We start from the raw sequence: 23,763 nt of genomic DNA on the forward strand, positions 1-23,763 counted from the left end.
TACACTGAATGGGAAAAGAATTCATGTTGTTTTTAAACCCTAAAAAGTCTGTTTAACTAATAGGGTAAAAAATTCCAAAAGACAGAACCTCCCTCAAACCCTTTCAACACGAAGGGACTGTCTTTCTTCAGCCTTGATTTAATTGAAGGCAATCAGCCATTCACACATATGCTATAGATACTAATGCACGCATTCACACATACATCAATCCTAGGAAAGCTGATGTTTGACTGGATTTTTTTTGGCCTTTATGATAATTGAAATTCCAGCACTAAATAAGCAAATAAATCAATCCCAACTGAATTATTGCCAGTTTGAGCAATGTGTAGGATTTTTCTTTTCCAGCTGCTTTCAACATTTAACACAGTTCAAAACCCTGAACATTGTTCCCAGAATAGACAAGCAGAAAAAATCTATAGGCAGTTTTCTGGATGATATAGAAAGATTTCCAGTTGCCAATTGTTTAACAACAACAGCAGCTCTAAAATGACAGATGTGTTCCATAGCTACATAAATTATACCACTGAATTGCAAAGTGAAGGGAAAATAGAATATACGTATTTGTGGAAGGTCTATGATTGGTTCTCCTCAGAACAAACTCAAGATTGGGATCTGAGTCCAGTTGATGTCCATTAATTCCTGGAAATAAAAAGCAAGCTTGCTTACTTTTATTTCTTGCTTTCATTCAGGAACTCAAAATAGAAAACAAAATGTTTCCTGCTATTTTTCCCCACGTCAACCATTTTTCAGGAAGAAAACAATTAGCCCAAAGTCACCATCTAAGGGTGGAATAGAACCCAGCTTTACGATTCCTAATCCAATCCTGGCTATTTAGACTTCCTTCCCTGCTTTTACACTATTTCCCTGCCCTCCAGCTCTCATAGCCACCTTAATACAGGTAGTCCTTGACTTACAACAATTGACCTCAATATTTCTGTTGTTAAGTGAGACATTTGTTAAGTGAATTTTACCCAGTGGTGAAATGTAAAATTTGTTTCTACCGGTTCTGTGGGCGTGGCTTGATGGGGAGGGGGGTAATGTGACTGGGTGGGCATGGCCAATTTCCTTTTTTTTTTTACTTTTAAAAGCATTTTTTCTACAACCTTAAGAGGTTGCAGAAAAAAAATGCTTTTAAAAGCCTCTGACGATCAGGCAACTCAGCTGGGATCATCAGAGGCTTTTAAAAGCATTTTTTTCTATAACCTCTTTTATATATCTTTGTTTCTTACTTTATATGTTTTTTCTATCTCTTGGCACTTCTCTTTTTTTAAATATATATTTTTCTTAATTTGTGTTAGTCTTTTATTGTATTTATAAAGTAATGAAATTGTGTGTGAGAGAGACAGGGAGGGAGGGAGGGGAGGGAGAGAGAGAGGGAGAGAGAGGGAGGGAGGGAGGGAGGGAGAGAACATTGTTTTTTTTTGGCAACAGCCAAAATAGCCAATGCAATCCTAGATTGCATTAACAGAGTGGTAAAAACAAGATCACTTGAAGTACTAGTACTGTTCTGCAAAGCCTAAGTAAGACCACACTTAGAATAAGGCATCTAGCTTTGATCACTCCAATACAAAAAAGATGTTGAGACTTTGGAAAGAATTCAGAAAAGAACAACAAAAATGATTAGCCTAGAAGCTAAAAGGTAGGAACTGGGTATTCTTAGTTTAGAGGAAAGAAGGACCAGGGATGACAGGATAGCATCCTCCAATACTCGAAGGACTGCCACAGGGAAGCGGAGGCCAACTTCTTTCTCAAAGCACCAGTAGGCAAGACAAGAAATAATGGATGGAAACTAACCAAGGAGAAAAGCAACCTAGAACTAAGGAAAAAATTCCTAACAATGAGAACAATTAACCAGTGGAACAAATTGCCTTGTTGTGGGGACCCCATCACTGGAGGCTTTTAGGAAGAGATTGCATTAGCCATTTATCAGAAATAGTTTAGGTCTCCCGCCAGAGAAGGGGGTTAGACTAGATGCCCTCCAAGATCCCTTGGTAGCGCAGTGGACTAAACTGCTGCTGTTAAAGTAGTACTTAGCTGCCAGCTGCCTACAATTACTGCGAGTTCAATTCTCACCAGGCTCAAGGTTGACTCAGACTTCCATCTTTCCCAGGTAGGTAAAATGAGGACCCAGTTTGTGGGGGCAATAAGCTGACTTTGTATAAAAAAGAACACCGCTTAGGGGGGGCCAAAAAGCCCTACTAAGCAGGTATATACAAAAGTATGAAGGCTATTGCTTAATGCATTGTAAGCCGCCCTAAGTCTCCGGAGAAGGGCGGCATATATAAATCGAACTAATAAATAAATAAATAAATAAATAAATAAATAAATAAATAAATAAATAAATAAATAAATAAATAAACAAACAAACAAACAAACAAACAAACAAACAAACAAACAAACAAACAAACAAACAAACAAACAAACAAACTCTTGTTACTGTTACTGAGAGAGGGGGGGGGGCGCTGCCCTTTCAGAAAGGAAACTGAAGCCCAGTAAGCCTCAACTCCCGGGGGGGGGGGGGGGGGAGGGCGAGGTGCCCCTGTCCGAATAGTCTCGGGCATCCCGGGCTGTCAGCTACGCCCACTCGCCTTGCGTCGAACTCCTCCTAAACACGGCTGGGACCTCTGACCCGCCGTGAGGAGGGAAAAGGCCAGCCGGCTTTCGGGGCGCTCCTCTCCTCTGTTCCCCGAGCCGCCCGGCAGCCAACAGGCGTCTTCTCTGCCTCTTGAACTCGGGACACAACCTTCCTGCCGGTGCCCTCCCCGCCTGCTGGGTGGTCCGTAATTAATCCCCCGCCACAGGCGGTACGGGATTTACACGTCCTCGCCCAGCAGGCCTCCCCGCCTAATCCCCGGTTCTTGTTACTCGCCTCGGGGGGCCGCCAGCACCTCCGAGAGCCCCTCGCCTCTCCGCCCGCCCCCCCTCCCTTCCCCGCGCTTTTCCTGTCCGATTCAATGATGAAGAGGTAGATGCAATGAATACGGCAGAATTAGACGCCTCCCCCCCCCACCGCCTTTCTGCAGCGACCGTAGCCTTTTCCCAATGCTTTCATCCGCGCCTTCCCCGAGCGGGTGCGTAGCCTTCCCGGGCTGGTCTTGGAGCTAGGGCGACAGACGGAGAAGCCTCGCTCGTTTGGAGAGGCGAAACGAAGATGACGGGTTTAAAAAAAAAAAAAAAAGTGAAGAAATAAAAGCGTAAAAGGAGGGAGCAGCCCCGAAGAGAAGCTGCCAGATAACCGAGAAGCCTCCCTTCCTGCTCCCCGCTTTGCATGACAAAAGCCCAGCTGCAGAGATGGCACCGTCCCTCCTTTCCCTCCCTCTCCACCCCCCCCCCCCGCCAAATTCCCTTCCCCAATTACCAATCAAGCCCATTATGTGGCAACAATAGCCGCCGGCTCTGGCTGCCCACCCAAGCGGCTAACCTACAGTCCACAGCGTGTGCAATTTTGGCAGAGGACTCAGGTCTCCCATCCCGTCAAAATCCTTGTGTTGGGGCATCAACGGGGCAAATGTACCAATACAGCTGTGACCATGTGAGTAAAGTAAAAGGGGAGGGTCGGCAGCATGAATTAGGGTGAGTAATCACTACTGTTATCGCTTGTCAAAAAAACTTGTCTCTCTTCTTAACCGCCCACCCCAAAGCTCTTTCCAGTTTTGTCCCTTCCCTTCTTTGCACAAAAAATGTACGGATCTGGTATTTTAAGCTTTCAGAAACTAAGCACATTTTAGCAATGTTACTCAAGATAGTAATCAAGAGGTAGAACTTTTGGGAAAGGCTTTAAGGGAGTTAGCCAGAAGAAATAGCTAGGTTGGAATAAGCAGATGAACATTTACTCTTTAACCTACACAAGCAGAGAATGGCTCTACTTTCCTTTTAGTTATAAAGATATAAGAGATATAAGAAAGGAAGGAAAGGAGGTGCTGACCATTAAAATAAAACCCCAAAACATCATCTTAATTGTAGGCTAAGGGAGGGATTTTTTTCAATTATGGTTCCACAATGCCCACTCGTGGTCGGAGGTGTTTATGCAGCTATTAAAGGAAAAATCATTAAGGTACAATTGTCAGAATAAGAGGCAAAAAAGAAGGGAAGCAGATATTTGTGGTTTTGCATAAAAGCAGGCAGGTAAATGGAAATAATATCTTGACTGCTGCGAAAGAGACTCTGAAATATAATCTCTGAATGAATTAGGGACAGGGAAGTATATGTTTTGTATGTAATTCACACATTTTTGATCCAAATGTGTAGTCAAAAAATAAATCCCGAGTTCCATTAAGCTTACTCCCAGTTACGTGTCAATACAACTGCAGTCTAAGGAAGAAGCAGAAATGAAAATGTAAAAAAAAAAAAAACTTCAGCAGGGAACTGTGTCACAAAATATGCCTGACCAAATCCTACTACAAAGCAGTATTTTACTATATTTACTATATTTTCCCAGAGAAGGAAAAGTTAGCATTAACTAAATTATTGAATCACAAATCTTACCCAGCCTTCCACTAGCAAGAAGCTTTTGCTCAAGCTTCTCTTGAAAAGCAGCATGTTAACATAATGTTCACATCTGATATTTTATTTTCTAGATATGTACACCCATATACACTTTGTGGAAGGTGGGTCAGGATGAACAGAGTGCAAGAGCTTCTTCCAGGTAGCAAGGACAAAAATCAGACCACCGTCAGCAAAACCATCATCCTTCCAGGTTTCAGTCTTCCCATGGACTCATGTCGGTGTCAATGGCCACACAATTATAAGCTGCATAACGCAATTTTTCTTCACAAACTTTGGCACTAGAAATAAAAAAAAAAAATAGGTTAACATTTCCAGGTATTCTGAAAATCCCCAATACATCTCTGGTTTACCAATCTATCGTTGTTCAATTAAAGTTTTACTTTACTATCATAGTCTCCCTCTTTGCCTGTCTTGTGGTATAGAGTAATATTTTCCTTCTTACACTTCTCTAGTTCTTCTACTCCCATAACTGTCTTCTCTTCCCATTATCTACTGTGAATATCCCTTCCCTGGTCAGCATGTAACAATCCTTGCTGTTCTGCTATTATATTATATAATCTTCCCCAAATTGTCTTTTCTGTGTCTCTATCTCACAGTGGGGGGAACAATGGCCCCTTTAGGACTTGTGGACTTCAACTCCCAGAATTCCTGAGCCAGTATAACTTTTGGGAGTTGAAATCATAAGGGGCCATCATTTCCCACCTCTGCTCTACCATAAAAATGGTTTCTAGAGCAAGACTTACGAGGCATAGTTGGGCAAAAAGAGCGTGCTGGAGCAAGTGGATGATTCAGGGAGGGCATCGGTGGTCTCCGAGCTTGGCCATAAAACAGAAGAAAATAAAGTAAGACAGAAGAATCTACCAGATAATAAAACTCCAAAGGACCAGTAATCAGTCTTCTTTCCCAAAGAGGGAAGCGGGACTCACCCTAATTTATCAGGATAGATGTAAATTCGAGCTGGAAGTCTGCTTCTCCCCGTAACAAACCTCAGAAAGCGACTGCGATCCTCTAAGGAGAAAAGTACATGGCTTTCATCAGTTCATCACAAGTCCCTCTCCATAATATACCTCCCGGAAAATGAAATAGGAATGACATCTGACATGGTCTCAAGATGCTAGCCTTGGAAAGCAGGAATTACTTTTTATTCAATGAGTCAAAATGTAACTTGCAACCAAATATATGACAGAAGTTGTGATGAAAACTTTTCACCTTCTCTATTCTGCTGTAATTTACTTAATCTGACACCACTTCTCCCCTCATCATCTGAAATAACTGGTTTTTTTTTAAGAAAAGAAAAATGTTTACAGCAAGTTCAGTTATCAACAATGGGTTCTGCAGGAGAGACTGTGGTAATTCTCAATGGGAAAAGTTTTTTAAAATATGCTTGACTCTGCAATCATTTAATAAATGGCAGAAAATCCCTTTTATCCAGTATTACACAACAGTAAACATTTGTTTACTGTGCTCACCATTAGTAAAGTTGTTCAAGGCCTCCCAAAAGTACTGAATTCTGGTGTCTGATGGTTCAAAATCCTCAAAGCGAGCTGTAAGAAGATAAACACAGAAACAGTGCAGAAACAGTAATACCAACTACATACCAAGATCCATCTGATTAGAGAGGAAGAAACATTCATTAGTCGAGAGGCAAAAGATTTTACTAAATTAGCTCAAACTCACCACACACTTTTTCAATAAAGTAATTGTGCTGGGATTCTGTACTAACTAGCAACTGCGTGTGGAGCTAACAGTAGATACAATGAAGACTATGTACAGTATATTCCTAAAGATGAGAGCATTCTCATACACAACAGGAAGTCCAAGTATCAGAGATACATACTGAGCTTCTTCAAGGCCTCAACTGTAACTTCTGGGTCACCACAGACTTTCTTCTCCAGTTCCTGCCAAGTGAGGAGGTCCAAGACAGCCTGAGGAACTACTTTCAGAAGTCCAGCCTGCATGGCTGCAATCTGGGAGAAGATTAGGAAAAAGAGGTAAGAAAAGAATACGTAAGATCAAAAAGACATGCGTAGGAGAAAAGTTCTTCCAAAAACACACAACTGTTTTCTGACAAGTCCATGAAAATGTATAGCTTTCTGTTAAATTTTCTTCAATATTGCCTCTGTAATCAATTCACTTAAACAATGCCCAGCATCTCCTAAAACATGTTGATACAGACTGATGATAAACTATAGGGGAAAAAAGTAATGATTATACTACTAAAATGCCACACTGAATTACCTGTTCCTTACTCTCATTCAGCCGTGCTTTCTGTACCAGATGGATGAACTCTAGCCGGTTCTCATAGTGCACTGCAGTGCGAATGCCACCAGGAATAAGTTCCACCATGCGCTGGTCACTCAGCACGGTGGTATAGGTCAACTCATTTCCAAACTTGAATTCAAAGGTCTCCTTGTCCATTCCTTCCATCATTTCCAGAAGTTTTACCTGAGAGCATGGAAAGAAACCAAGAAAATTCGGAAGAGATCGCTGGGATTCTGATTAAATTGAAGCCATCATTAAGTGGTGTAATAACGTATGGTCAAAGTATTTTCAAATGAACAAAAAATTATTATGCTTAATGTTCTGACCTAGGCTTCCTTAGAAAGCATGATGCAAAGTCTTAATCCTGGTAAAACCTCTTTTATTAACACGACTGTGAATTCCATTCATTCAGAGTCAACAAGGCTTTGGCAAACAGTCTTTCAGGGGAATGTTTATCAACCCCCACCTTATTTCACTTGGAATGCTGCCAGAGAACCAATTTCCAAATGCAGAGCAAGGCCAAACTTGGCACCGAGTCTATTAGAAGCATGAACAGAACTTTCCAATCTTGAAATGAGATTAACTAATTGCTTGCTGCAAAAGCCCACATCCCGTTCGCTCCTCTTTTATGTCCTATGGGAGGGACCAATAGTCTCCAAGGTGTGGCCTTACTCCCAAGTCTACCCTGCTTTCTTAATTGTTCTTGTCTTCCGGCAGCTCTGCGCATGCGCACACTGGGAACGGGCTCCAGTTGTTCCTCTGCCTCGCTGCTGTCTAACTCCCTCTCTGCCTCTGATACAGAGCCCTCATCCGAGCATTCCCCAGTCCCCAGGAATAGCCCAAGTTCCTCCCCAACCTCCTCACTGTCCGACTCTGCTGCCGACTCTGCTGGCCGCCAGCGGGCCACAACACTTAAGCGATACATTCTGATGGTTTTGATAGATGTTACAATATTTCTAGATGATCTCCTCTACAAAAGCTAAGGTGCGAGGAAGTTCTATCCCTCCTCCTTAATGACTCTTTTAAAAAACAAGTTCAAGCCATCAGCTCAATTATGTATTATTCCATATTTCTAGTCCCCAAAGCAAGTAAATGGAGAGAAGCCTATAGATCAGTTTTTAACCTTGAAACAGAAACACCATTCATGACTTACCAGCATTGAGTCAATAGCAGGGAAATCCTTATTCCAACTCACTTCTTCACCTGTCAGTTGCTTCCAAACAAAGCCAGGCAAGGCAAGGACCTTGAACAGAAAAGAAGAAGATAAGCAGAATTTTAAGGGTAGTTGCAGTCATTCAGGTCTCTCTATGTCCAAACAAATTCTTCAAAAATGGAGTGAAGATACTCTTATTTCAAATACTGTTGCTTTGTTTCTTTTGTGATATGTTTCAGTGTTTTTCAATATCTTGAAATTATTTTAAGTGCATTTCTTTTTGTTAGCCGACTTCAGCTTTTTATTAAAATGGTATTTAAAAATAAAATTAATAAATGTATATACATAACAATAAAACAGAATATTGTGCCCCATTTAAGGCATTAATTCCACAGAATACCATAATCTTAGGCAATGAAATGTGCAGTAGGAATAATTCTGAGAATAAAGGGAGGAAAAAGCACATTCAGACTTGGAAATGTTTGTCACTGTAACCTTATAATAAAATAGTGTTAAGAGTTTTTTGGCATCATAGTCCATTTTTTCTAGAATGGCTGATAGATGCTAAGGCTAAGGAACTTGCTATTTGTATATTAGACATGTTTATATCCAGAATTGAGAGTTATTTGGTCAACTGTCCTCCATTAAGAAGAAGGATAATTTGTACTGAGAAGGATCCACTATAAATATTTATAGTTTAGCATTGTCCCTTCCTAACTGCATAATATATCCAAGGATCAGGTGGAAGGTGCTTTATTGCCAATGCAGCTTCTTGTAAAAACACTAATATTTGTGACAATGAAGTAGGAAATATTGTCCCAAGTTATCTCAAATGTCTGATGAGAATAGGCTCTATAGAAAAGAGGGCTGTTGGTCAGTTTTTTGCTGTGCTGATTTATAGTTTCAGATAGGAAATATTTGATAATTGTTTGATGTGAAAAAGAGACTATTTACACTTAACCCTAGGCTATGTCAAAATTCTAAATGAAAAAAGAAACAAAGTTTTTGAATTAACAAACCAAATGCATCTATGAAAGAGAATAGCCATAAATATAAATAAAGGATCCCAGAGAAAAGAGAACATGCCTTCAATTTGATCAATAAATAAGAATGAAGCATTCAACTTCAAGGAATAGACTGTTCTTCTTTCTGGAATGACATTTTTCCAATATCCCCCACCCCACTTCCGTGACATAAGACATAAGGAGAGTAGACTTGCAGGTTAATAATTTTTAAAGACATGGAAGCATCTAACATTCCCCATTTTTGTTCCTATAGTACATTTGGGGCACCATTTTAAATGATTACATAAATGAAGGACAGAGCACATGTTCAGAAAACATATGTCTACAGAAAGTATGAAGTGACTTGAGTATGAAGAAATATGGCTTCTGATATCAAGGAAAAATTAGTCAATATTGCATACTAACCAGAAATTCTTTGCCACGTAGAGCTGCGCCCATTATTTGCCCAATCCACTCATATTTGAGGAATTCCTTGCAGGATGGGTTTGGGACATACATGTCTCGGGCCTCTCCAGTTCCACTGCCCTAAAATGACATATATCTTATTTAAAACAATCAACTAAGCAACAGTGTAATGATTATATCAGCATAACTCCGTACAAGAACTTCCAGTTCAACACCATAGCAGCACCTAGCAATACATAATCCACCAAAGGCCAACAGAGATACTGCAACATTTTCTGGCACATGTTAGTGCCTTAACCTAAACACAAGAATTTTTTTTAAAAAAAACTTGATCTGAAGCACTTTTAACACATTGAGCAGAACAAGCAGGCGTAACAGATTAAATACAGCTCTGGAACACTTAATTCAATGGCATCAGGAAAAGATCCAGAAACCTGAGTGTTGTTTCTTTGCCATTAATGCCCTTGACACTTTATTTTCTTCTTAGGTAGCTTTTATCTTTATCTTAACCTAAAAGTCTTGATCTAATTTTGGTTTGAGCAAGGAATGGCACCTGATTGGATGTGCGGACAAAAAAAGGCAGTGGGACAGGTGTCTCAGATGAACTAGGACACAACTCTTCAGACATATCAGCAATGCTGTCCCGGAAACCCCCGCCTGAAAGAAAAAAAACAAACAAACAAACAAAGCAAAATAAAGGGGAGCCCATTTTACATTTTACCATCTTCCCACTCCCATCACTTTAGAAAGTCCGTTTTTTTTGTGGGGAGATTACATCCCGGGGGGGGGGGGAGGCATTAAAATTATAGCTTGTCTAATCTACTCTTATATGATCAGGACTTTGCAGGACTATTGCTCTAAGAATAATTTGGAATCAACTCCCCCTGGGGGTCCGGTTGGCCCCTGACCTTCGCACCTTCTGCCGCGAATTAAAAACATGGCTGTTCAAATTGCCCAGCCTGAACTGATGGGGTTTGGATTATTTTAATATGTTTAACATGTGTTTAATATGTATTTTAACATGTTTTATCTGGTTTGATTTTAATTGTTGTGAGCCGCCCTGAGTCCTATGGAGATAGGGCGGCATACAAATCAAATAAATAATAATAATAATGAATAATAAAATCTGATACTACTAAAAATACAGCTACACAATAGCTATTTTTCTGGCTGTTGCAACAGCCAAATTTCCAGGTCTGAAATCCTATAACCTGGATTATGTCATGCCTATAATCCAAACATGGTCCACAGAAAACCCAAATGCTCAAGTACAAATTATCAAAATCAATAATATCTGCAGGTACCATTGCGATAATGGTGGGCACAATAAAATAACATGGAACAAGGAACAAAATAAAACGAAAAAGGTTACTTAGACCTTTACTTGGCCATTTTAATTCCATTTCCTCAAAACTGAAACACAAAGCCAAGAAATGTGCTTTTATTCGCCTTTTATTGAACAATGCAGAGCACTAAAGGCTAAATTTAAGCAAGGCATCATTTGGGTCAATGCAGAATATCAAACTTACCCTGATCAATGATGCCCTCCGCAATGAATTTACATTCCCACCATTGATCATACCGCAATGGCCACCTGGGATAAAATAAAAACCAAGAGTTATCAAGTGGGCTAGCCATTAGTCAAAATATTAGAGCCAATTATGGTGAAGATTATATTAATAGACAACCTGTGATAAAAATAGAATGCGGCAAAAGTACCGTAAGAACAGGTACTAGGCACGTTGTGTGCAATCCGAAAACAATGGCGATGATGTTACCTAGCTTGGGTAATAAAATGTCTGCAAGAAAACAACAGACTCAGAGAGCACCAAGGACCCCTAATATCAGGTTTTCTCTTTTCTTGAAAAATGAACATTTGATTTATTTGCAAATCCTACGATAGTTGTCATCCAGGCCTTTAAATTTCAGATCCCCAAAAACGTGAAATAGAAAAGGGCAAGGAAGAAAGACAAATGGCTCAAGGATCACCCACCTATAATCCAGTGGCTTCTCATACTTGTCCGAAGGTTTCAGGCCTTCATATACCTAGGAAGAGCAGAAAGTGCAGCTAAAGCTTTAACAGTGGAAGAAAATCAAACTTCACAATGGTGTTTATAGATGGCAAAGCAAGAATATCCTGCCCCTGAAGCCATCAAATGCAATTTAATTCCGCAGAAAACTGGAAGGGAAACAGTTGGTACATCAGGAAACAAAAAATTACTTTCCTGGGATGCTTTTCTGGTTAAGTAGATCCCCAGCAAATAAAATGAAAAAGCCAGTGTGATGATATGGTCGGACCACTATGTGAGACAATTCAAACTGCAACTCCTAGTTTATTGGCTGGGAAAATTACAATCTTGTGGGTTAGCATCACAGTGATGCTAACAATAAAACGAAGGAAACCACTATAGCTCATTGATAGAAGAATAAAACTAGGCCAAAGAGAAAAATATTAACCTGACACTTCATAAACAAAACAGACAGGCAAATCAACCACAATTCCTGGGGGGGAGCGGGAGGGATTAGATAAAAGCTCAAAGAAAATGAATTATTTTGATCAGAGGAGGTAGTCCTCACTTAACAATGGCAATTGGGACTGGAGTTTCTGTCACTAGGAGACAGAGTTGTGAAACATAAGTCATGTAAACACAACTCAGCAATGGAAATTCCACAACTCCCTGTTGTGCCATCCTTAAGCAAATCACCATGGGTGTCAAATGAGGACATCATGTGGTTGCCATTTTCGTCCTCCTGCTTACTTCCCCATTAACTTTGCTTATAGGATGTAGGCAAAGAAGGTTTCACATGGTGAACATGTGGCCTTGGAGCATCATGAAGTCACAATCACGAGTTGAGCACCAAACATCTAAATTACTATCATGTGAGTGTGGAGGTGCTGTGATGGCCATAGGCACAAGGACTGGTCATAGCTATCAGTTGTTCAGTGGTCACTGAACGAGAGGTTGTTAAATGAAGATCACCTGTGGATACCATAAAGCAGCAGTCCCTTTTTGATACCAGGAACCAGATTCGTGGAAGATAATTTTTCCACGGATTGGGGGAGGATGGTTTTGGTTTTGCTTGCTGGTCTGTTACTCACCTCCAGCTGTGCAGCCCAGTTCCTAACAGTCTGTGGCCTGGGGTTGGGGACCTCTGTCATAGAGCAGCGATCCCCAACCTTTGTGACTTGGTGATCCAGTGGGGGAGGGAGAGGAGAACTGGGTCGCATGAGTGGTCGGCCGACAGCGTGAGCAGCATGCCAGCACAAATGCGCATGTGTGTGCAGCTAAACTGGTGCATGTTGAGCTGCGCATGTGTTCATGGACACTCGCCGGCCATTTGTGCAAGTTGAGCTGTGCGTGTGCACATGCGCACCAGACTGCTGCTTGCGTGGCCCGGTTGAGAATAGACCAAGGCCCGGTAGTGGGCTACGGCCCGGGGGCTGGGGACCCATTATAGAGGACAAAGAATTAAAATTCAATTATTTAACAGCATCAGACATACATGAATGGGTTTTAATATTTTAATTTTAAATGTTTTTATAATGGTTTTTTAAATGCATTGTAAGCAGTCCTGAGTCTCCGGAGAAAGGCGGCATATAAATTGAACTAACTAACTAAATAAATAAATAAATGACACAAATTAAATATTCCTGTAAAAGTTCTATTATAAATTGAAGGATCCCAAAGTGATGCCTCCCAATCTTACAAAGGCTGCGCCATAGTTGCCTAACTGTTAGCTGTGATATAGACATCAACGGCATTTCATTCATTATATCAAGAGCACAGCGTAAAAAAGCACTCTGAAGTACAGAAGGAAATTACTGCTCCTGAGTAATAATTAGTGCAATCTTTCCTACTTTGGTATTCTTTAGATGCTAGTTCCATACCTCCCAGAATATCAGACAGCCATTCTGGAAATTATTGTCCCAACGCATCTGGAGGATCCCATAGTGGAGAAGGGCTATTATCTGTGTTTCCCCTTACCTGGGTGAAGACAGTGTTTTTACAGGTAGGGTCAAGGGCAGGATTGTCGCGATGCTCCATGGCTAAGCGCCGGTTGATGTAGAGACGTGGCATGAAGTTGGGCTTGCTGGTTTCAGAGTCCTTGAGGCACTGGCTGATTAGCATTGTGCGTCGCTTGGACAGCAACAGAAACTGTTTGATATGCTGTCAGGGGATAACAATTGGTTCAAAGAGGACAATAGTCCAGTATCTAATGCACTTTCCCTCCCCTTTCCAGCCAGTTGGGCTCTACCATCATGGCCACCACCCAAATATTCCTGATATGCTGATAACTTAGTTCTTTTTCCTACTAGAAACACTCTGATATAGGAAAATGGGTATTTAATGAACAGAGTCAGTCCCATTTCTCATTAAAGATGTTGATGCATTTTTAATTTATTAAAGATTTATGAGCAACCCTGTATAGAAAGCTGCAGTTCATATTTGTTAAATGAGGGCTTGTTAAACTAGGACTACCTGCGGATACTACAGAGGACAAAAATTAAAATTCAATTATTCCATTGAATTTTAAGTTGACGTATTAATTTAAATTGGGATCTAAAAGGATCTCATTAAAATGATGAATAGAATTTTTTTTTCTGAAGCTTGAAAAATGAACTTGAACATGAAAAGAAAATACAACGTGCACATTCTTGTTAAAGTGAAGTTAGAGAGCCATCTTTTTAAAATGCTGGGCTTGCTTATATAATGATTGAAGGAGAGTTCCCCAGCAAGAGCATCCTTACATCTTCTCTGCTACATCATTTTCAACTTACCTTCAAGAAACAGGATGGCAATGTTAGCCTGTTCAATTGTCTAGTTAGGTTGGAGCAGAGACATTTATTCAACAGCTTCAGTTTTTCCAAGGAAAGGTAAGTTTGGCTACTACAGAATGGTCACTATTACTGCACTGATTGGGAAAAAAAAAACAGATATTGACCCATCAGTAGGACTATTAGTCACCTCACCTTTAGTTCATTGAAGGTGCCGAGTGTGTAGTCCCAGGCTGGTACAAGGTGATGAAGCACACTGTCCAAGATCTTGATAAACCTATCCCAACAAAAAGAAACAGCACCAAAAATGTGGAAAAATATCTAAGTGATGTACAGTGATGCATGATGGTGAGGGTACAATGTGATTCCATATAATCATGTAAATAAAACAACACTATGATTACATTTATATTCCATCTGTCCACCAGGAGCTCTTTTCCTCCTAATTTTTTTCTATGCAGTCCTCTACCACTGAGCATTATTTGTTTATTTCTGAAATGTATCTCCTATCCAAGCAAATTCTCTGAGCCTTTATAATTAAAAACGTTTGCAAGGAAAGCATGAGGGCATGACCACGAAATGAAGAATAGTAATGAAAATGAAGAGAATTAACATGGCCATAATACTAGGAAAAGCTAGTGGAAGAATGAGATGCTTCCTGGTTTATGGAAGCAAGCACTCAAATAAGCAGTGCTTCAGCATTGCAATCAAAGAGATATAGTATTCCTAGGTGTAACGGTATGTGGAAAAGAGGATTAGAAGAAACCCTAATTTTTCCACCTGCAAAGGAGACAGCGGAAGAATTATACTTTGAGACTTAAATATAACTTTACAATAAAGTAGACTTAACGCATCTGGTCATGTTTTCTGTTTCCTGTGCCTAGTAAAGCTGACATCAATCTTGCAAGTCTCAAAGTGCAATCTTTCTTCTCCCAATCTCCTTCACAGCCTGAGATATTAGAGAGGGTTCAAAGAGCCTTCTGCCCTGCCCACTATGCAGCTGTAGGCTATGCTATCTCTTCTCTGACCATTTCCTAGGCCCATGATGGTAAACCTATGGCACGGGTGCCACAGGTGGCATGCAGAGACATATCAGTGGGCACGCGAGCATTGCCCGAGTTCAGCTGCAGTGCACATGCATGCACCGGCCAGTTGATTTTCAGGCCTTCCGGGCCCACTGGAAGTTGGGAAATAGTCTGTTTCTGGCCTTCGGAGGGCCTCTGGGGGTGGGGGTGGGGAAGGCCCGTTTTTGCTCTCCCCAGGCTCCAGAGGCTTTTTAGGGGGTGGGGTGCATTGCATTATGTGTGTGGGGACACACACACGTGACTCCCCTATGCTCCCCCTACTTTTGGCACGCAATGGCAAAAAGGTTAGTCATCACTGTCCTAGGCAGTTTCTCTTGGTCCAGTCTCCCAAGGTTTTTCTCACATACTATTACTAGAAGAAAATTGATACACACCTAGGGTGGGATAGTGATAAAAAAGATATTGATGCTCTTTTAATTAATTCAGCTGCTTGCGGAGGCCTCTCACTTATTTTCTTATTCCCATCCACAGTTGTGGAAATGGGGCTCATTAGAACTTCTTTATTAGCATTCCTAACTAGCACTTTCCATACCTCTGCAGGATCACAGCACGCCAGTAAAGCACATCAGGGTCTCTCCCTTCCAGTCGTGGATACCTCACTAGGTTGGCTGGTTGAAACATGTCTGCGTTGAGCCCTAATTCTCGTTGCCGAGAAGATTTGATCTTTATGCCCCGGAGCCGGACATCAATCCCATCGTCTGCATAAAAGGAAAGGACCATATGCAGCAAGCAAATAATTTAAATAAATAATTAATTCCTTTGTATAGAGAGAAGAAATTACTGTGGGGAAAATATGGAGTAGAAAAATGGCACCTCGAGAAAATACATATGTTTTCCAAAAGGGTGCAGGTCTTTTTTCAAGAATAGACATGATTTGGATTTCAAGAGACTTGGCAACTAGATTTTCCAAAGTAGAGATTTTACCAAGAGAGGTTTTTGCAAACCGTAATCCTGTAAATCTGGTTTATAAAAGAAAATCTAGTTCTTTCAGATGATGTGCTGTTATAGAAAGAAGAAAATCGTTGAGGATTGCAAAAAGAAAATAAAAACATTTTTTTTCCTTTTGTCTCTGGTTTCTTTCGTTGTTTTCTTTATTTGGTATAAATTTGTGTAGTTTTTATGTTCTTTTTAAAACTATAATATGTATCTGTCTGTCTGTCTGTCTGTCTATCCCTCCATCATCATCATACCCCCCCATGGCAGTTTATTTGCTAATAATAGGCAAGGGTTTTTGAGGGTTTTCCTCAAGAACAGAACCCATAAGCGATGTCTTGGGAGATGTGATAAAGAAACTGTTACATTTGGCTCTTTGTACTTCCACATAGGTGTAATAAAATCCCAAATTAGAGTTTCAGAATTACCAAATGATCCTCCCAAAGATTAAAAATTTCATCCTCATACTGACACCCACACACCTCTGCATTCCACAATGCGGATTTCAATGACAGGCAAGTGAGTAGTCATGTCTTCCAGCACACACACATCCCCAATGTAGCTCCTAGGAACAAAAAAAACAAACAAACTGTTTCGTCTTGCATATAGTAGTATAACCCTCCCCTCTGCCAAACTTTTAATTTTATGTTTCTGAAACGGGGGACAAGTTACATTGGATTGTGAATGGGAACTGGGACCCAAAGACTCCTGGTTCTCATTCCAATCTTCTGAATTGCGCAAATTCCCTCTGATGGGGGGGGGGGAGGGAAGTTTTAGGGTTAGCGTTGTGGGGGGAGGGATGGAAATTTGACTCCTAAAACAGTGGTGTCAGATAGGACATACAGGAGCTTGCTTACAACTATTAGGCAAGATGTTAAAAAACATAGATACTGCCTATATCTATTTATACATAACACTGCCTAGGTAGTCCTTACGTAGCAACCACAATTAGCAAATTTGCAAATTCATTGCAAAGCTGTTTCTTGTCATACCTTCGTAACTTCAACAATTGCTAAATGAGGCAGTTGATAAGCGAGGATTACCTCTGCAATGTTTCTATAATTATTATGATATTAATAATGCAGTCCTCTACTTTGATTTGTATGCTAGGCTTTAGGCAACAAGGAATTACATACCAGCAAATTGGCCAAAACTGGCTGGTTGCTATCTCTGTGAGTCCAATATAGAAACAAAACAGATTGTCAAACAAAGGATTTCTATTCTCTCTATACAACCTGACAATAGATCAGTCCAAAGCAAAAGAGATGGATTTCTTGCTTCTTACGCTGTTAATTCCAGACAGGCTAATAAAAGCATCAAGATAGTAATGATTTGTGACCTTATTCATAATGTTGTTTCCTGCCTTAATTCCCTGAGATATGATAGCAATAGCAATAGCATTTAGACATATATTGCATCACAGTGCTTTACAGCCTCTCTAAGCAGTTTATAGACTCAGCATATTGCCCCCAAACAATTGGAAGAAAGAAAGGCTGAATCAATCTTAAACCTGGTGAGATTTGAACTGCCAAATTGGAGGCAGCCAGCCAGCCAGCAGTCAGCAGAAGTAGCCTGCAGTACTGCATTCTAACCACTACGCCAACATCAACAACCAACAACTACATATGAACCCTTAGCACTTCACCAGCGGCAACTGGGCCATTAATTCCTTGCTTTGCAGCAGCATTTGATTAAGATTCTTCATTTTCTATTCTCTCCTGTATCACAGGAAACGACAAGTTCTGGGCAACTATTAAACCATTTGAATAAAATTTAAGAGGATGGCTTCATTCAATTAGCCTCCATCTCCCCCCACCACCCTAACTCACTCATCAATGCCGACATCACTCAGTTTCTTCAGGTTATCACCCTCACCGCCGTACACAGCCACCCTTTTTGGCATGAAATTCTCATCTGTTGTATCCACGGTCAGAAAGAGTTTCCTGATGGGAGAGAATTGAATCAACAAATGTGAGACAAAGCAAAGGGGTATTAGGAAAACTTTCACATGCAAGAAAGTTCTGTGAAGGCTGGAAACTCACAAGGAGCTTTCTTTAAACAAAAAACTCCTGCTGAAAACTTTGCCAGTTATTAGAATTCCTGTCAAAAAAGGATTGTTCGGCATGCTTACAAGTCATCACTGTAGATGTTTGGAAACATGACGACGCTCTTGGCATCCATTCTTGCAACCCTCTCCTGCAATTTTTAAATCAGAGAAAATGTGAGGGAAAAGGAAGAGAGAACTGCCCACCTTAAAACAGTTCAATAGGATTCAGTCTTTTTCTGAAATATTATACTTGGACTTTTTCAAATATTCTTCAAAAAGGATTGGAAAAAATAAGGATATTCTGAATTAAGAAGAGAGGGTATATCCTTCATATTTCTGTGATTCACTCTGTGCCACTCTGAGCTTCAGGTCATTGTTAATAGAAAAAGCCACTGGAAGAAGAAAAGCTGTTAATCTATCCCTGACATAAAATGGAAATGGGATTTAGAACTGCACATTTTCTGATACAATCTAATATGGTGTCTTAGCCGTACATTTATAGTGGAAGCACATTTATTGTGCAAGAAAATTGAGATGTTTTCCATTGTTAAGCATTTCTCAATTTTATTTTTCTGAAAGAAGAATGCCTAGGCACAAATCAGGGCCAGACATACAAACTACATTTCTAAACCCATCTTGATCTATATTCAATAGAAAACAGAAAACAGAATGGAAGAATAATTGTTTTTCAGGAAGGCTAAATAAATTAGAGCAGCGATCTGTTTGCAAAGACTGATCCTAAATCACTTTGTATCTAATGACAGAGAAGAAAACCTTGCTTTACAGAGAAAAAGCTAGGAAAGGAAGGAACGGATTTAATTACTAACTTTATTATGGTTCCTTTCTTCATGTTGAGACGAACCCAGTGTTGGCCTTGGGATCCATCACTCTCCCAGTAGGTGTCCTCGTGGTTGTCGGTCAAGTATGAAACATTGAATTCTTCCTAGGGAAGCAGAGCAGCACATTAACCCAGGCTAACATTTGAACCAGCCCTACTTATTCATACAGACATTCTCCTGATGAATATGCTTCACTTGAGAAGCATTTCAATGAAGTACTGCATTTGCTCAGACCTCATTGGAGTATCGTAAGCTAACAAATTGGAGTAAGTTCAGAAAAGGTCCAAGTTCTGGAGAGCAAGCTCTCAGAAAAATGGTGTGTGTATGTAGAGATACAAATAAGAAGTGGACTTATTTTCTCTTATTCCAGAGGACAAGATCTAATTGGTTAAAATGAGATTTACGTGGAGTAGATTACCCCTGAGGTCATCACAGATCTGTATTTCTAATCCTTTACAAAGACTAAAAAGGGAGTTCAAATTCAGAGGCAGGCAAATGAAATGTGAAAGTGCTGGATTTAGTGTTATTGTCTGCTAACATGGCCACACTGGCTAAGAATAATAGAAGTCCAGCATTACTGAAGAGCACCAGTCTGAAGAATAATAGTTATTCTAAAACTAAAATAGATGGTGCTTTTATTGTGAGCTGAGTGGGGGTAAGCAGACAATGCCTCTCATCCATCATCATCAACAACTGTGAAAGTTGCAAGAACAATTTACAGATGATATTTATAGACAATCTTTAGATTTTACTTATCAACTACAAATTGATAATCCTTGACAAGTTACGGATGATATTGTGAGGAAGCGTTTCCCCTACAAAGAGATCCAATTTGCTGATAGTATTATACCGTGTAAGAGGAGACATCGATGCTGTCCACGTATTGCTTGATACTACCCAGATTCTCATCCTCCTTGCCAATGTGGTCATAAAGGAAATGTACCAGATCTTCATCACATTCATAGCTCCATGTCGGTGACACAAACCTACAAAGCAATGATGGTAGTCAGTAGCACAGAAGGACCACTGAGGGGGATAGTCAGAAACTGTAATCTATTTATTCCTCCATTCTTAGTCATGTTTTTCATTTCCTCATCCCATAATATCTCCCAATGTGTTACTTCAGTCAGCTTTATACCAAAGAACTGTTTCCACTGGTGGTTGATGACAAAGCCTAACTCAACTCCATAGGCTGAATCACTATTCCCAAAGTAATGGCACTGACTATCCCAAGCAATCAGTACCCCACCTACCCCCAAAATAAAATGAAATTACCGGAGTCTCTCTACTGCAGCCACATCTGGCTCCATGATTTTTGGCTTTGCTCCAAGATGCAAGGAATATGTTAAATCTACCACCTGTTCCCATCTGGAGTAAAGAAAATGCAAAAAAAAATGTAAACGTCAACTCCAAGTTAGAGAAGCTGATTGGCTTCTAAGAAAAATTCTAAGAAAAAGTTATAGAACAAATCAATATGGACCAATATGTAGCCATCTATGGAAGGTGCAACAACATTACATTTCTAATCCATCTTGTTATACAAACAACCTTTGTTGTTATACAAATTTATCAGATCCATAATGAATCAACAAACGTGAAACAATTTTTAAAGACAAATGATTCACTAACTAGGATTCAGCAAATGATATTTTAAAAATGGGAATACCTACATGATTTAGAAAAAAATAGCCCCTCTCCAGAATCTTTTGTGCCCCACATTTTCTTCTGAGAATGCTCTGACAACCAGAGATTTGTGGACAAATATAATATATTTGCTTACATTCACATTTGCAGTATCCTCTACAATGAGTCCTCCAAAGCCAACCAAGCAGAAGTGAGATTCTGTACCTGATCACTGGTTTAAAATCCATCCCAAAGAGCTGTTGCTGCCTCTGAATCCTTTCCATAGATTCCACTGGTACCAGCCTGTCTCCACTATCTGCATGCTTACACATAAGAACCCAACCTTCCTCCAGGTCACAACCAGTCTTGTATTCCTGAAGTTGCTCCTATATGATTAGAACACAAAATTACATGAGCAGTAAAGTCTAAGTCAGAGGTCTTCAAACTTGGCAGCTTTAAGACTTGTGGACTTCAACTGAAGCATTGCTGGCTGGAGAATTCTGGGAGTTGAAGTCCACAAGTCTTAAAGCTGCCAAGTTTGAAGACCTCAGGTCTAAGTTGATCAAAAAGAGGCTTCATTACTACAGTACAAACATATAGAGGTTAAATGTGCAAGACCTTTGCACTTATTTGTGCAACTGCAATTAAATCCTTATGCAAATTCAACTTGTATCTTTGTGATAATAAATATGCCTGTACAAATTTCAAAGAGATATTTCTTTGCTCTCAGGTCCTGGAGAAATAAAATAATAAAATAAAATAAAATAGCAAGTTAAACTATTCCTGTTCACTGCAAGTCACAATAATTTCCCATTTTTGGAAACAACCAAAGATGTGTACAAATAAAGGTATATTTACAGCAATATACAAAATGTCATCCTGTACAATAAACGGAATTGGCAATTTGATTAATTAGAAAAGTTTCTGCATGGATGTTTAGAATATGTAACACTGATCAGTCTGATCAGTCTGATCCTATAGCCTTGGGTGTCATAAACTCATAAGCTTTGAAGAGCCATGAAGTGAAGCCTCTCGTTCTGGCAACTGTTTGACATCCAACAGTTCATGCACTTCTTATATAGTCAGTCTATTCCAAGTTCAGAACTAACCATTTGTTTCCCGTAACACTAATACTGACAGTCTTACTGCAGGTGGTTGTACCTGGTTGGCTGCAGGTGAACTTCAAAATGTTAAGCAAGGTTGGGAGATCAGGAAATCCAAAGCTATAGGATGGAGGGGGAATTTGTGAGGGAAGGGGAGAAACCCCTTGATGAAAGGAGTCAGTGGCTAACCACTCCTATTAAGAGACTACAAGGTATACCCATGGAATCATTAAGAGCCAAACTTAGCAAAAATGGGAAATTTGAACTCCTCCACCCACTCAGCCATTTACATGACTGATTTACACACAGCCACAAATGGAAAGGAATAGAATGGGGGTAAATGGGAATCTTCATGGCTTGGGACCAGGTTATCTGAGGGACCGTCTCCTGCCGGTCACATCTACCCGACCCATTAGAGCGGGAAGGCAGGGAATGCTGCAGGTCCCATCCCCTAGGGAGATACACCTGGTGGTACCCAGAAGAAGGGCTTTCTCCGTGGTGGCTCCCTCTCTCTGGAACATCATTCCACCAGAGATTAGAATGGCCCCTACCCTAATTCTCTTCCGGAAGGCGCTGAAGATCTGGCTCTGCCAGCGGGCCTGGGGATCAGCTGTCGCTGGGATAGGAGGTGAGGGAGGGGTCATGGGTGATTTTATTATATTAATTTATTTGATTTTTTTATGAGTTTTAGTTTTTTAAAATATGTTTTTTTATATTCTGTAAGCCGCCTTGAGTCGCCATGGGTGAATAGGCAGCAATATAAATGTAATAAATAAATCTCTACTTCTATCTCAATCCTATTTGCATGAAGTCCCTTCTTTTTTATTTTCTAATTTGAAATGTGCCTCAGAACCCTGGCACGCTTCTGGCCTCTCTAGAGAAATCTCCTGATCAGGATCCACTTGGATCCACCCGGAATGAACGCGGGATCGAAACGGTTCAGACCCGCCAGGGTTTCGCTCCTGGGTTTCTTCGGATTAGCCTCCAGGTGCAAAGGCCACACGCGAGAGAGAGAGAGAGAGCGAGAGCCCCGCCTTGTCCCTCACCCTGGTGAGCTTCACCCAGAGCCCGTGCCCGTTGCAGTATTCCTCGCCGCTGGCTCGAATGCACGATCCTTTGCGCAGTTCGATGGTGGCTCTGCCCGGACCTTTCCTGATGCCGGGACCCGCCCCGCCCGCAGCTTTGCTTGGGCTCTCCCACACAGACAACAGGCTCCGGCCCGAGGCCGAGGCGGGCCCCTGGGCGCTGGGATCCTTGCAGAGCTTGTACTGCACTTCGCGGGGCACGTAGCCCAAAGCGGCGGGCAGCGGCTCCGCCCGGATCAGGCAGCCGATCGCCTCGCTCAGGAAGCGCAGCCGGCCCAGCAGCAGGTGCGGAGACTCGCTGTCAGTCGAGGGAACCATCCTGCCTGTCCCGACGGGGCGGACGGGAGCTGCGGCAGCCGCTGTTGTCGCCTCTCCTACGCTGCCGCAGCCGGCGAAAACTCAACGACGGTTCAGGAGGAGGCAGCCGAGGTTGCTTCCTGCTTCCTCCGCCGCCTCGATTCCGGCTGCTCTACCGTAAAGCATCTTCTATCGGCGGAAAGCAAATCAGGGCGGTCGCGATTTTGCGAGTCCGCGGCGTGGGAATATCTCAGTTAGCCCGTGAGCGCCGGGGCTCTTGTTCTTTTTCCCCGCCGGGGAGTTTCGAACCACCAATCCATGAAGATCTGCTCCTTTTGGGCTGTCTCGTATTTTTTGCCCACCAAATAGCTTAGAGTTAAGGTTATCGATCGATGATTGACAGTTACCTCTGCGAATGTATGTACCTAATCACAAGAAGGGCATTGCCCCGATCGACTACATCTGCGGGAAGCAAAAAAAAAAAAAAAGGTGGGGGGGGGAGAAGGGGCAGGAGATGTTAATACTACTGGCAAACAAAAGGAAAGAAGAGCCAACCCTGAGTCCTGCATCGAGGCTTCGATTCAAAGGCTTCAACTTGTCCAGGAAAAATGTGTTATTTATTG

The 23,763-nt window shown here is 41.1% G+C and overlaps 1 protein-coding gene across 1 annotated transcript; it reads right to left on the minus strand.

Moving 5' to 3' along the window:
• Positions 1 to 4,551: 4,551 nt before the first annotated feature.
• Positions 4,552 to 23,259, minus strand: HECTD3 (HECT domain E3 ubiquitin protein ligase 3). The gene is made up of 21 exons (XM_070941390.1): positions 22,805 to 23,259; positions 20,881 to 21,041; positions 20,308 to 20,400; positions 19,883 to 20,018; positions 19,021 to 19,136; positions 17,976 to 18,089; positions 16,629 to 16,711; positions 15,746 to 15,911; positions 14,324 to 14,405; positions 13,338 to 13,520; positions 11,345 to 11,397; positions 10,881 to 10,945; positions 9,905 to 10,008; positions 9,352 to 9,471; positions 7,922 to 8,011; positions 6,745 to 6,951; positions 6,344 to 6,473; positions 5,976 to 6,050; positions 5,433 to 5,514; positions 5,250 to 5,321; positions 4,552 to 4,784 (listed from the first exon to the last, which is right to left on the minus strand). The coding sequence occupies exons 1-21, from the start codon at positions 23,159 to 23,161 to the stop codon at positions 4,700 to 4,702; spliced, it is 2,574 nt and encodes an 857-aa protein (XP_070797491.1). The 5' UTR covers positions 23,162 to 23,259; the 3' UTR covers positions 4,552 to 4,699.
• Between the last annotated feature and the right edge of the window lie 504 nt (positions 23,260 to 23,763).

The sequence above is a fragment of the Pituophis catenifer genome, unplaced genomic scaffold, assembly GCF_029215685.1.
Source record: "Pituophis catenifer annectens isolate HBS135680 unplaced genomic scaffold, rPitCat1.0.hap2 SCAF_3, whole genome shotgun sequence".
NCBI classification, from domain to species: Eukaryota; Metazoa; Chordata; class Lepidosauria; order Squamata; family Colubridae; genus Pituophis; species Pituophis catenifer.

What these genes read in the sequence shown, in the direction of transcription:
- HECTD3 (XM_070941390.1), bottom strand. Translation starts at nt 23,161, where the DNA reads ATGGTTCCCTCGACTGACAGCGAGTCTCCGCACCTGCTGCTGGGCCGG. An exon ending in AAGAAAGGAACCATAATAAA is followed by an intron (nt 18,090 to 19,020) that starts GTTAGTAATTAA and finishes CTCTCCCATCAG; the next exon opens with GAAACTCTTTCTGACCGTGG. An exon ending in TTGTCCGCACATCCAATCAG is followed by an intron (nt 9,472 to 9,904) that starts GTGCCATTCCTT and finishes ATGTCATTTTAG; the next exon opens with GGCAGTGGAACTGGAGAGGC.